General features: G+C 34.1%; 1 protein-coding gene across 1 annotated transcript; it reads left to right on the plus strand.

The window, feature by feature from the left end:
* Positions 1-3963: 3963 nt before the first annotated feature.
* On the plus strand, positions 3964-7249 carry LOC132736343 (uncharacterized). Its single transcript, XM_060723453.1, has 2 exons — positions 3964-4116; positions 6126-7249. Exon 2 carries the CDS (start codon positions 6134-6136, stop codon positions 6779-6781), a length of 648 nt encoding a protein of 215 aa, XP_060579436.1. The 5' UTR covers positions 3964-4116; positions 6126-6133; the 3' UTR covers positions 6782-7249.
* The last annotated feature ends 7711 nt before the right edge of the window (positions 7250-14960 follow it).

A 14960-nucleotide genomic window follows, 5' to 3' on the forward strand; every position in this document is an offset into this window, starting at 1 on the left:
TACCGAATTTTTAAAATTTTCTCCCAATTTTCCCCGTGTTGCGTTTGAGGTTTAAAAAAAGTTTTTAAACCTAACCGTCCAAAAAAACAATTACGTACATCATGCATTATGTTAAAATTATTTATTTTATTTACTGCAAATTAAATCAGTCATTTGACAATTTCCTTCATACGTATTGCATGTTTTTGACACACTAGAACCCACGGCAGGAAGAATATCTCGACAAAAACTGCATAAAAATCCGGAACAAAAATGGGATAATAAAGAGGAAAGTTAGGAGGGTAGATATATTTCGATTTTCGTCAAAAGAGCTTTAAATTTTACATAAATGTTTAACCATGTGATTGATCAACTTTGTAGCTATGTTGATGCTTATAGACTATATACGAGGGAAAGTCAGAAAATATCCAGACTTTTGACTTGTTCTCGAAAACCATTCAACATTTTAAAAAAAATCTTTCTACTCTTTTTCAAAATATTCTCCACCTACGTCTAAGCACTTTTTCCATCTTCGTGGAAGCTTTTGTATTCCCGGTGTGAACCATGACGTAGACCTATGTTTTAGGTACTGTGTAACAGCAGATATCAAAGCCGCCCTGGTCTTATATTTCTTTCCAGCAAGCAATTTTTTCAGTTCTGGGAACAAATAAAAGTCACAGGGGGCGAGGTCTGTGCTATAAGGAGGGTGAGACAACAATTGCCATTTGTAAGAGTTGATAACCTCCACTGTAGCTTCGGCGGTATGGGAGGGGGCGTTATCATGAAGAAGGATGACATTTTTCTGTGCGTTTGCTTCAACTTTTCTCAGATTTTTCAGAATTACTTCAGAATAGTACTTGGCGGTGACAGTTTGACCTTTTGGCATGAAATGAGTAATTATCATTCCTCATGAATCCCAAAAGGCAACAAGCATGACTTTGCCAGCCGAAGGAGACAGCTTAAACTTTTTAGGAGGTGGGGAGCCAGCTCGTTTCCACTGCTTTGACTGAGCTTTTGTCTCAGGTTCGGAATAATAAATCCACATCTCATCTCCAGTGATAATGCGGATCAAAAATTTATCTCCTTCACGATTAAAACGACTTAAATGTTCTTTTGCATTGGTTTATCTGGTTGCCTTTTGATCTGCGGACAGCTGTCTAGGCACCCACCTGGCACTTACCTTGCTCATGCCCAGGTGTTCGTGTAAAATCTTGTGTGCCGATGCCTTACCGATGCTAAACTTGTTGGCTACCTCCTTCAAAATTACTCGACGATTTTTGTTGACAAACGCTTTAACATTTGCTACCATTGTTGGGGTCACCGCCTCACCTGGCCGCCCAGTCCTAGGCCTGTCACAAACACTTGTTCTGCCTTCACGAAACTGAGAAACCCAGTTGTAGAAGGTTAAACGTGATACACTTTTATCAGAAAATCTTTTTTTAAGCCTCTGAAAGATGTGGCAGGGCTTTTCGCCTTCTGCAACCAGAAAATTTATTACAGAGCGTTGTTCCTCTAACAGAGAGTTCATTATAGACGAAACACCTATCATACATCCGAGGGCAAAATACTGTGTATACACAATTATCAATGAAAATAAACTGACCACGTTATTGGCGAATGAAGGTAGTTTTCACCAATATATAATGCGTGTATATAGCTGCACATTGAAAGAGAGGAGCATGAAAAGTCCGGATATTTTCTGACCGTCCCTCGTACGTCTCGAATCCATTCCTGCAACCAACAAGTACTAAGCAATGAGTGTAAAGTTTCTTGCTTAAGAAAACAACGGCCCCTCTCTGATAGGGTTTGAACCCGTGCGTACATCAGATGATTGATAAATATTTTGTGAAAGCTATGACAATAGATTATATATACACATAAGTGAAATTGTGTATTTGAGTTAATTTATACTCGCCAGCGGTTGCCCATGTGGGCGAGTCCTACAGAACAATATTAGTCATTTTATATTTTAGAGGATAGTACAAGATACAGATACAGAAAGGTATTCCAATTTCAGATGCTACTCATGGTTCTTTCACGTGCCAAATATTTAGGCACTCATACACGGGACCTCGATTTAAAGTCTCATCCGAAAGACTAAATGCTAATTTTAGTTGGTCAGTCCGGGAATCGAGCCTACAATTTCGAGATTACATTGCGGCCATTTTGTGCAGTGAAGCGGAACGTGCCTGTGGTGTGCACAACCAGGAATGGTACTGATCACTCCTGTGAAGTTTGTTTTTAATCCCAACAGAAGTTTGACCTGTGAAAGCCGGACAAGATTTTTCTATTTTTAGCTCTTGTGGTCATTTTGTGCAGCAAAGCGGAATGTGCTGCCAAAGTGCACAACTAAGGATGGTACTAATCACTCCTGTAAAGTTTGGTTGAAATCCCATCAATAATTTGACCTGTGATAGCCGGACAAGATTTTTCTATTTTTACCTCTGGCTTCCAATTTGTGCAGCGAAGCGGAACGTGCCGGTATTATGCACAACTAGGGATGGTACTGATTACTCCTGTAAAGTGTGATTGAAATCCCACCCTAAGTTTGACCTGTGAAGGCTGGACAAGCTGAATGCGGACGGACGGACAACGGACAGACAACCGGACGGACGGACGGATGTTCTAACGGAACAGTAATAATGTAGCTACTCTATTATTCTTATTCTCTCTATTGTTCTTTTTAGCCACAAAAAAGAACAATAGCCAAATAAAAGCATTTCGGAATGAATGACATCAAAGAGAAAGAACAGTTACCTATTGTCTCTCTAGCCACATTTATTATTGTCCCGTGAGAGCGGACGGACGGACAGACGGACAGACAGACGGCGAAGGCAAAAACAATATGTCTTCCAAAAATTTGGGAGACATAATGATAATTAAACACATTTGACCGGGGATTGTTTCCTTAGTGGGTCGGTATACGCCAAGTTTACTCTGTAACGTGCAATCTTACATTTTCTCCTACAAATAAATTCACTTTTGACGTAAAAATAGCGATGTCGAAAAACATATATATAAGCCGAGGTAGTCTATTGATTTTTCCATGTAAAAAAAAAAAAAAAACAAAAAAAAACAACAAAAAACAACAACAACAACAACAAAAAAATCAACAAACATACCAAATGGATATCATAGCCCATTCAATCTCGTTTTCATCTTCAGCCTTCAAAATATATAAATCAAATGCATAATTTCCGTACTCCATCTAACTTCGTTTTCATTTTTCCGCCAAAAATTCATATCAAGAACTTCAAGTGTAAAAGGTAGAGGTCTTTGTAAAAAAAATGTAGAGAAAATACTGGTTCTATCGGACTCGCACACAGTTGCAAAACCTATATTAGAATTTTCTATTGCCTTGTCCAATAAAGGTTTGACTGTTGTGAACTCCTCTAATAGACTCAACAATATGTAATAATAATATATATATAACAGTAACCTCAAAATGTTTTATATTGATTCGATCAATATTATTTTCATAATTATCATATCATATTTACCAGCTTCAAAAAGCAAACATGGTATATTTGTCTTGCGCAATGATAGCTTTTTAGGAGAAAGAACTCAAGAAACAATTGCCAACGTGAGATATAGTAGTTGTCTACCTTAAGTTAGACGAAGGTTTTATATTCAAGTGGCAGGTTAACATTTTCATCTGGTATGGATAGAGTTATATTGATTGCAAATAATTATGAACATTAAAGGATCTCCGCTCAGGACAAAAAACATAAAATTTGAATTTCTAAATATTGATCAGCTGTAACACTTAGAACAAAAAGACATACAAAATATAATTCAAAGATATACCAATATATATATTTTTCATCATTCTGTAGAGGTCTCGTGTCAAGTAACTCATAACAATATGTCCTGATTCATTCACTTTAACCTTCCTAGTGATATTAACTTAATATCTATCATTAAGATATGTTAAAGGGAAGAAATTATACCCGGATTATCTCAAAATTCTTCTAATCACAGCCATAGAAAACAACGAATTTCATTGGTTAAATTTTAACGTGGGGTAAACTCACCATAGGTCAATAGATAATATTGTTTTTGTACTTTAAACACCTGATAGAAATATGTTCTTATATTATTGATGTAGAATTAAGTTATATTTGACTACATTGAAAGGTAAGCACTTTTTTTCATTCAATATTTCTGTTTGTTTAATATATTATTGTTTATTTAGTAGCATTCAATTTTGATATTCAATAAAAATGATAGTCAATGTCTGTGTGTTTATAGTGCTTGATGAAAGTTTGATGAATGGGTGATACATATTTTGTTGTTCTGACTGAACACTGACTATATATCTTAAACTTTTATCTATTTTGTTCATAGTACATTATCATATACAAAGGAATATCAAAGTAAAAAAAATCTGATATTTTAACGTGTAGAAAAAATTACATGTAACATTAATTTGAGAATATGACATTAGTTATGTACACTTCAAGTACACTTCAAATAAAGACATTTTTTTTAATGAATTAAATTGATGACATTAGACGAGAACAGTACATATGTTTTTACAATGAGTTATATACATGTACATGTATAGTAAATTAATCTTATTTGTATATTTAGTATCTCTAGAATGCATCTATAAATGTTGAACAAATAAGCTACATGAAAATTTCCAAGTAGGCCTATCTTATATCTAAACAGGATTTCATGCAAGATGAATAATTCTTTGACGACGGGAGATTTATTAAATATATCTTTATTAATTTAATAATAAAATGGACATAAGTCCGACAAAACAAGCTCTTTCCTTCAAGAAAAAAAGAGGACGCAATTTAAAGGCACTCCACTTGTACATTAATAACCATTGAATTAGAAATTATGCATGTCAATTGGCATGCATATTTTCTATGTCAATCTTAAAAATGTACTTTTGTTATTAAAACATCAATGTTCATACCACACACATTTATGATCTTTCTTTATCGTAAAAAAAAAACCGCCAACGGTATAAATTAGATCGAAATATCGTCGAGTGTTTTGTTTATTCGATAAAAAGAAGTTGCTTTCAACATTAAATATTTTCAGATAAGCTTAATATCTTACTTAAAGTGGGTACAGCAAATTTATAGCGGAGAGAATTTGTTTGAACAACCGCAACGTGACAGTATTGTAAACAAATGATACAAATAGCAGTAATCCAGTAAAGAAAAGAAGCTCCAATTTTAGGATAACATATTTTTGACAAACATGATAACTATTCATTAAATATTTGAGATAAGATAACGCCGTGAAAGAAATATGTCCAATGTACAGTTTTTCTTCCGGGTTAAATAGGGAAAATGTTTCATAACAACGGAATCCTGTTTGGGTCATTTAAAATGTCGCCATCGCGTTTGCATGGTCGACACAAGACAAGAAGTGACATCGCGACAATACAAAGTGACATAGCGACAATGCGATACGACACCCGACATTGTTAAGTACCGTCGCGATATATCGTGCTTTAATAGGCGAGATTTAAAGAGCATATCGTGACATTGTCGTTTGAGATTGTCCCCAACGTTTGAGATTGTCCCCAACGTTTGAGATTGTCTTGTGTCACTTCATAATGTCGCAATGTCACTTCACGTTGTCGTGTGTCGACCATGCAAACACGACGGCGACATAATAAATGACCCCAACAGGATCCATACATTACAGCAATAAAGCAACTGAATTAAGTCAAAATTGGCTAGCTTACTTGGGTTTCTGATTTCTTTTTTTTACTTATAAATATTTACCGGAAGGCTTAATCATTCCTAGACAGACAGATGGTCTACTACTGAATCTGTTAAAATAACCAAAATATCAATTCACTAATTTGCAACAAAAAGGTTCCTATGTTGGATGGGCTTTACGTCGCACCGACACAGTATAGGTTATATGGCGACATTTCAACTTTACTGGTGTAGGGAGACATCGGGTTCCCTTCCGTGCATTATTACAGACACAAACGGGCACCTGAGAAGACCCACCGACTTCCTCGCATAAAAGACTATGCAACAACGTGCCTGATTCGAATCCACAGCGGTGAGGGACAAGTAGTTTAAAGTCAACAACCTTAACTACTCGGCCTCGGACGCCCCCGAATTAGCTTTTTGAAAATATGGTTGATTTATATGCCTATTTTTCAGGTTTTATAATGTTTATCAGGACCATTGTATTGGTTGCGCTGGTGGCCTCGGTTATTTCGGAGGAGGGCGTGTCCAACAATGACGACTGGGCTTATCAGTGGTACTCTGGTGAATCTTTCCGGTTCCGGTGTCATATATCTGGTTTGAACGTCACTGAGCCAGGCTACGTTACCTGGGAAACAGCAGATCATAAAGTATTGTCAAAACACCACAACGATACGGAATATGAACTTTTTAAATACAACATGGTAGACGGCTTTGAGCTATTAATCAAGAATGTTAACCCAAACGTACATGGTGTGTACATCTGTAAAGTGTTCACTAGCGGTGGTGAAATAAGAGGACATACTATATACGGTCTGAACATCCATGAAGTAAAATATCACGTTATGATGGACAAATACAAGAGTCAAATCAACGTGGCTCTCATAGCAACGGCGGTATTTCTCGTGCCAATACTAACAACTTGTCTAGTTTGGCACTTTCAGTACGTTACACCAGAAATGGAAGCGCGAGCAAGACGTAGGAAAATGGGCCAGAAACCGTATAGCATTAGTAACGAAATGCAGACGACAAATGGACATCTTGCAGACACAGTTGCTTCACCAGAATGGAATGGGGCATACGAAAATAAAGAAGTTTTCACCCAATTGTAGACTATTCAAGTTTTTGATAAAAAGAAAATATCGTTTTTTTCCGCCCAAAGATTCATTATATATTATAATATTATACATTATACATTAAACATCGTATGCAGCAACTTCTGTCGGTAATAAGATTCGTTCTTTTACAGAAAGAATGTGTATGATAGGAGTGGATTAAATCAAAGTGTTCGTCGCCATGATAGAAGCGATGGAAGATTGCAGAACTTTTAGTGTTTTTTTTTAATTCTTTGGCCTTCGTAAAATAGCTTAATACAATAGAATAAGTATTTCAATATGTAGTAATAATAAAAAATGAACATTTAATGGACTGGTTTTGAAATCTAAAACCGAGTGACGAAAAACACACACGAAAAAACAACCAAAAAACAAAACATTTATCAATTTATATAACATGAAAACAGGATTTAGAGGATAATGCAGGAGTTTTTATGTCAAAATAAACTGATGTGTCTGGTAAAATGTGATAAATGTAACCGCAATATTGCATGAATTCTTAACCGCTCCTTTGAAGTACAAACTATTACAATAATAGGCATTATATCAGTTTAGAAATCTAAAAAACACACACGAAAAAACAACAACAAAAACAAAACATTTATCAATTTATATAACATGAAAACAGGATTTAGAGGATAATGCAGGAGTTTTTATGTCAAAATAAACTGATGTGTCTGGTAAAATGTGATAAATGTAACCGCAATATTGCATGAATTCTTAACCGCTCCTTTGAAGTACAAACTATTACAATAATAGGCATTATATCAGTTTAATAGAAGGGAGACAACCCTGACTGTTCCTTTAATATGATTTTAAACTTTTGTTTTGAGTTGATTTCTATCATAAAGTTAAGTTATAAAACCTAAACTGTTTTTGACATACATATTATACATGTATATATTATTTTGAAACACGTATAAGTTAATTTTCGGAAAATACGAAATTAATCTATTTTCTGATATTGCGATTATCTCAAAATGGCTGTAGTTAATGGTACATAAAACAGATTTATTTTCCAATGAATGCATAATAAAGAGTGTTCTGGACGAAGGTTGTTGGTTCGAACCCGAGAGGCCATTGTACATCGCAAATCAGTCTTATACAAGAAGAAATTACAAAAAAAAATTCTAATAACTTTTTTACCGGTATTTCTTTTGGCGAATAATTTCCATCATGACTGGGTATAAAAGCAATTTAGGAACTTTCAATACACATCATATTTGCTCCGACAACGGTCGCAAATAGAAAATGTAATGTTAAATTTCAGCTGAGAGGAGTAGTCAAATATGAATTTTTGCAAAATTAACACAATTAAAATGCACCGACAACGGTTACACGTGTTATGTATGTCCGATAATTACACAAACATTTTTGATGTCCTTTGAATCATATCATAGTGTTGCAAGAGCACCGACAACGGTTGCATCAAGCAATTGACTAATGTCTATTCTATTAGCAATTGACTGTTATTTAGGTACTCCGTCGCCCAGCATGAAACAAGTGTCCCAATCATGACGAAGCGTTGTGATAGCTGACTCCTGAAATGTTAAACAAAGCACAGCAGAAAAAAGGGTTGCGGAGGGCGGGAAATTAAAAACCTAGATTAAGATTTTAACAAAAATTTTAAAATATGATCAGCAGCTACCTTTCTCATAGAGTTCCAGAACGAAGAGGAAGCAGCGGGCTCGCGCAGCTCCTTATATAGTGTTCTAAATATAGCTCTCAGACTGAGCATGTGTATTGATACGTAGTACAACTGATCGATAGATTAAGACATGTGTCATTCATGTAAAATAAAAGAGTTTAATCTTGAATGATTAAACTTTGATAATATTTTGTAAACTCTGGCTATAATCCCAAAACCATCTGTAATATTTCAATGATTCAGAATATAAAAAGTCTCGTGCGGTTATCATTCATTATTAGTCCCAAGATGGCGTCCAAATGGCCACAAATTGAAAATAAGTCATTTCTGACATATCAAACTATTATTTGTTTTTTAAAAAAGTTTAAATTTAAAAATAGCAGCAGTTAATTTCATAAATAAATATGACTTGTACCTGACAAATGTAAAAATCGTTAAGATTTTAAAACGGCAGCTTTTTACGAGATGGCAACCAACAATATGTTTACTTGAATGCATTAACTGATAGAGTAAACATGGTCATGATTATAAAGTAATCATAATTTTTGTACATTTTTTTTTACTTCAATTTGGATGATTCTCGGCAATGTAATCGTTTTCATTAGCGATGTCATGCGGTCGAAATATTTAGGAATACAGGTTGTATAAAAAATTGTGAAATATGTAGCCCACTGATAGATGTTTTCTAAATTACATGTTAAAGTCATTTAAACAAAAAATTGAAATTTTTGAAAATAAGATGCAATGAGACGATATTTACTACATTTCATAACATACCTATCATATCTAAAATGGGGTTCAATATTGTAAGCTAAGTCAAAAACTGTTTAAATAACAACTTTTATTGATAAAAAGTTAATTCCACAATGTCTTTATTCAACTCTGAAGAGCACTAAATTTGCTAGATTCAACAATAGAAGTTTCCATGAAAACATTACAAAATGCCTCTTGTCACTTGTTTTTGCGACTGTCAGGATTTAAAGCCAAAATGCAAACTGAAAACATGTGTGTGTGTGTTTGGGTTTGTTTACCCTCGCCACCGGAAAGAGACAATATAGGCGAGCATATACTTCATTTATAACCTAATAATAGGGGAGCTGATGTTTCTTTACTTATTGTTATATCCGTACATGTGTTATGTGCATACCATATCCCCCATGACAGGGTAGTCTCTACGTACAACCTCTGCCATGGGAGGAAGATGGGGCAATCCCATACTAAGTTTGAAAGTTCTAAAATTTGTTTGTTAAAATGCACTTGTTTTAAAAATGGCCAAGACGTTTATAGAAGTTTATAGAAGTCTTTTTTAACAGGTCAATTTAATAAGAAGAAAATTTCAATATTTACATATAAAATTTACAGAATTCGAAACTGAAAACAGCCAGTCATGGCTACTTATATACATTCTGAAATGGCCAGGACTGTCACAATTGACCAATCATAACATTCCATTTGCCCTGGCAGTCTGGCAGGAAAGACAGGAATTTCTTAAAATGGCAGCCATATTGACAGGAATAATTTAGAAAAATGTAAATTTACATGGTACAAAAATTCCAGAATATGCAATGAACACTTGAATTACATGCTTAACTTAATGCACTTAAAATCTGGACCAAAAACAATCATGGTTATAGCTTAGAAAAATGAACTTTTGATATAAAAAGATTACAAGTGCCAGGAATTTTCCCTCCTGACAAACTTAGAGGTCATACTGGTCATCAAGATTATTATGATATAAAGCAATGCCATCTAACTATTTGGAAAGTAACTTATGTCTTAGGTAATTAAGGATAACATTCTATCTTTTTACATGTAAAATGATAAGTATGTGTATATGTTTATGAAAATAAATGCATTTAAAGTTTTGAATCAAGGTAAACAACTCTTGTCGGCCATTTTGATGCCAGGATAAACAAAGTAAGTAAATTAATCATTTCTTAAAGTATAAACCTCCTTATAGTGCCTTATATAGTCCTAGAGCCACAGAATGTCCTATATCATGGTTTTAAGTCCTTCATGTACCAGAAAATTATCTCTGCACATAAAATCAGCATATATGAATGGCTGAGGCAAGTTCAGGAATCCTGGCAGGTAAGTCTTAAACATTGACTGAGCATTATTACCTCATTTGTAAATCTTAGTTTGGTGTTCATATTGTCATAAAACATTATTTGTTTTAAACTGAAAGTAAATTATTTAATAAACATTCACAGTCCCTTACAATATGTCACCAAAACTCAGCAAGTAAATCGTTGACAGAACACAGAATATTCTTGATAACATCTGTATTCTTTCCTTTTAATACATTCAAAATTTTAGTACAATATTAGTTTGTTAAACAGTCACATTTTAAGATATATTTTAATATACCGGTAATAATGATAATATAAAATATATTTTAATAACTGCTACATCAGAATTAAAATGACACTTAGAAAGATTTCACATCGAGTATCTAAGTATCGACCGTCAGAACTCTTAAAGCTCTTTGGGGTCATTTCTCGATTTCGATCCCTCAAAGCACGACATATGCTTTTATTTGCGTTAATCGTTAAGTATGTATGTAATATTTCTTACCTTTATGTAAATGTTACATATACTTAGCGATTAACGCACATAAAAGCATATGTCGTGCTTTGATGGTACCTATATGTTAAAAAATGAGAGGGTACCTGTGTTTTTAAAATTCAAATGAAGAGAGGTAGCCCGTGCCGCTGCAAAACCGAAAGTAGGGTGTTGTATGAATTTTTCATTTATTTTTGACAATATACTGCCACTTGTCCGAAGATGATATGTATATGAACATATTAAATATGTATGATGCATATATAATCAAGCCATAGGTTCATTTCAGCCCGAAAAATATGTCGAGGTGATGGGCGAGGCAAGACATGTCGCTTTTTTGTAGCTTATTGTGAAGTTGCAGTACATGAAACACGGGCACATGACAAATCAGCACATAAATAAAACATTATAGTGTTCTGTGGTATACATCTTTTCTACGTGACATACCTCCTTTCCTTATTACAATGAAATTTAACTGGATTGGTATCCATCGCTGGTTTGTTTTTAGCAGAGAATGACCTGTGCATGTTCAAAGAGGGTACCCACGGGGGTGGAACCCCATATGAATCTCAAAAATGAGCATCGGTAAAAATGATATGTGAATTTCCGGTGCACCAGATGTGAAGCATAACACCAGATGTGACTGGAAAAATAGGCCGATCGCAGGGTAAGTTTTCATCTTTTTAAACATTTATATAAAATTCAATCCTTTTTTTAAGAAAATCGAAATGTGATTCTACCCCCCCCCCCTGACTCTCCTCTATATTACCCATTGTTGTTTTGGATTTCTATGCAGTCTTCATCGAGATATTCTTTCCGTCGTTGGTTCTGGTGTGTCCAAAACATGCAATGTGAATAAAGAAAATGTCACTAAACGGTCTCAAAAAACAGAGATTTTACGAAATCTCACTACAGGTCGATGCTAAACATTCAAACAAATCCTGGTTTAAACATTTATTGAGATTTGGCTGCATACAAGGGAATCGCTGCTCAAAATTACATTTGAGCTCCAGATGTGGTGAAGAGATTCATAAGTGAAGTAGAAAACCATCTACAAAACAACGGACCACTTCCATATATAATCATTGAATAGCCAATCTATAGAAACAATATAGGTTTTGCAGCTTTGGCTGAAAGTTCAATTGTAACATTAGTGTGTTTGATTACCACAGTGACAGAGCTTACTAGCTTATGCTAGCATTAGAAATACTAAAAGGCCCGAGTACATGAAAATGTTGACGCAGAGCGGATAGTACTCTTATGATAAACAAATCACTAATAAATGATATGTAACTTGGACAAACCAAACTGAAAGTATTGAACTTTGTAAAGCTATCGTGTCATATAATATGTTTCTATAATAATGTTTACATTCATAAAAATATCTATCACTTTAATATTCCACAAGTTATAGTTAAAGCGACAGACTGTCATGTGTAAATATCATGGCCTGATGCGACATCGAAGGTTTACTTTATAGAATATGGGCTGCGAACATTGTCTGTAAGGAAAACCCGAGATGCCGCCCCAGGTCATGATATTTCTTCATAATAGTAGAGTTCGATATATTATAACTGTTTTATCGCATGCTAAACAGAAATGAGAACTTTAATAAACATAAAATTTCAATTTATGCATGGCTTTTCTCCATAAATTAACCCTTTCACTGCCATAGGGACGGCTTATGCCGTCCCTGTTATTTTCGGCGTATTTGCCATATGGACGGCTTTTGCCGTTTCTATAATAATCATTATAATAATGGGACTTAATAGTTGTGAATTGAATATTAAGCGTTTTTTCTTTGAATTGGAAAAAAGTAATACGTGCACTTTCTGGTGAATTCTTGGACTTTGGAGTCTGCGATACGCGGAATCTTTTGACACATGGGGACAATTTAAAAGGCGAAAAAGGAGATGTAAGCGCTGATGACTTCCTATTTTCACGATACACGTGACGTTTTATTCTTGAAAGATTTAAACCTTTCTTTTTTGTGTCTAGAAAACGACCCATTTTCCTGAAAAATAACAAAAGAAAAGAAACGAATTACGAAAGTGTTTATAATTTACAGTTCCCACTGAAATAATAGTTATAAAGCGGATAATAAGTTTAGTGATCTTTTTGCGTACATGAACATTTTCAGGAAACAATCTATGTGCATTATGAGCTACGCATGTCCGCTCAATACGGTTAAGATATGTTAAAGTTTCTTTAAAACCAGTCAAAGAATTACAGAGCAAAGATAAAATTCAGATAGGCATTGACCCATAATTGCGACTGTGGGCATGAAGTGAACCATGTAAATATTCTGCAGGGACGTTTCTTGATGTGGAAAATAAATATGCAAATCTTCTTTGATCTTTTTTTAAAAAGTTTATCACTAACTTTCTTACAGCATCATAACAAATTCAAACACGCTTCACATTACTCCCCTATTAAGTAGACAGTGCTGTCGAGTAAATAATTAATTAATTAATTAACTAATGCATGGTGGCATAAAAAGGGAAAGATTGCAGTACACATGACGTCGATAAGTCAAAATAAGCAAGGCCTTACCACCATATCTACGTATTTTCATAACCTTTCGTATACTATGCAGAATGTCTTATATCTCTTTCTATATGGATACTATGTTATTCAAACTCGTCTCGTGAAAATGTGTCTATTTCGGATAATAGTATTTATTACAGAATGATACACAATAGAATAAATTCTAAAGTGATGCGTAATTATGTTGCTATTTTTTTTTTGTTATGCACATATGAATCTCTTCACATCTGGAGCTCAAATGCAATTTTGAGCAGAGATTCCCTTGTATGTAGCCAAATCTCAATAAATGTTTAAACCAGGATTTGTTTGAATGTTAAGCATCGACCTGTAGTGAAATTTCGTAAAATCTCTGTTTTTCGAGTCCGTTTAGTGACATTTTCTTCATTCACATTGCATGTTTTGGATACACCAGAACCAACGACGGAAAGAATATCTCGATGAAGACTGCATAGAAATCCAAAACAACAAGGGGTAATATAGAGGAGAGTCAGGAGGGTAGAATCACATTTCGATTTTCTTAAAAAAAGGATTGAATTTTATATAAATGTTTAAAAAGATGAAAACTTACCCTGCGATCGGCCTATTTTTCCAGTCACATCTGGTGTTATGCTTCACATCTGGTGCAGCGGAAATTTTCATATCATTTTTACCGATGCTCATTTTTGAGATTCATATGGGGTTCCACCCCCGTGGTACCGTTTGAGCAGATTTCGCAAAGATGGTACCGATATGGATATGCACCGTGTGTATGCCTGTCTTTCTTAAATTGGACAAGATATCCACATTGGATTGCTTTTCTTCACATATGAAATTTAATTTATAGCACCAGCAAAAGATAGCATTGTTTCATTTTGAGTTTTACATTTAAAAATATACATTTTGACATATAAAAGAACTAAATTGTTTACATTTATTTTATTGTTTCCTTAAGTATAACCAAACAGCACAGTTTCTTTATTCAAGTTTGGCAAGTTTAGTTTATCTATACAAATTTCGTGTACTAGTTTATACATTATATATCTATATTATTGCTGTGAATGCATTCCCAAAATATATATAGTTTCATCATGAAGATTACATAGGCTACATAAGGGACTGTTAATATATTTCATTTTGAACAAAAGATTATTTGGTTATGTCTTTTTGGGACCATTGTATATATAAGTATTATTAAATTTTGTCAATAAACAGCGGCGTAAGAATATGTAAAATATAATACATGCGTTTAAACTGAAACTACTTCTTTTGACTTAAGAGTTTGACTTTTTTGCGAATAAATCTATACATGAACATATATACAGTCAGGAATTAATAGGTTTAAACTTAACAAGTTAAAGCACTACACAAATTTCATGTTATGCATGCAGTTTAATTTAGTTTTGTATTGCCTGGTTTCATCTGACATAGTAATTTTGT

Source organism: Ruditapes philippinarum, unplaced genomic scaffold (assembly GCF_026571515.1).
Source record: "Ruditapes philippinarum isolate M1 unplaced genomic scaffold, ASM2657151v2 ctg6712_1_1_1_1, whole genome shotgun sequence".
Classification (NCBI taxonomy): domain Eukaryota; kingdom Metazoa; phylum Mollusca; class Bivalvia; order Venerida; family Veneridae; genus Ruditapes; species Ruditapes philippinarum.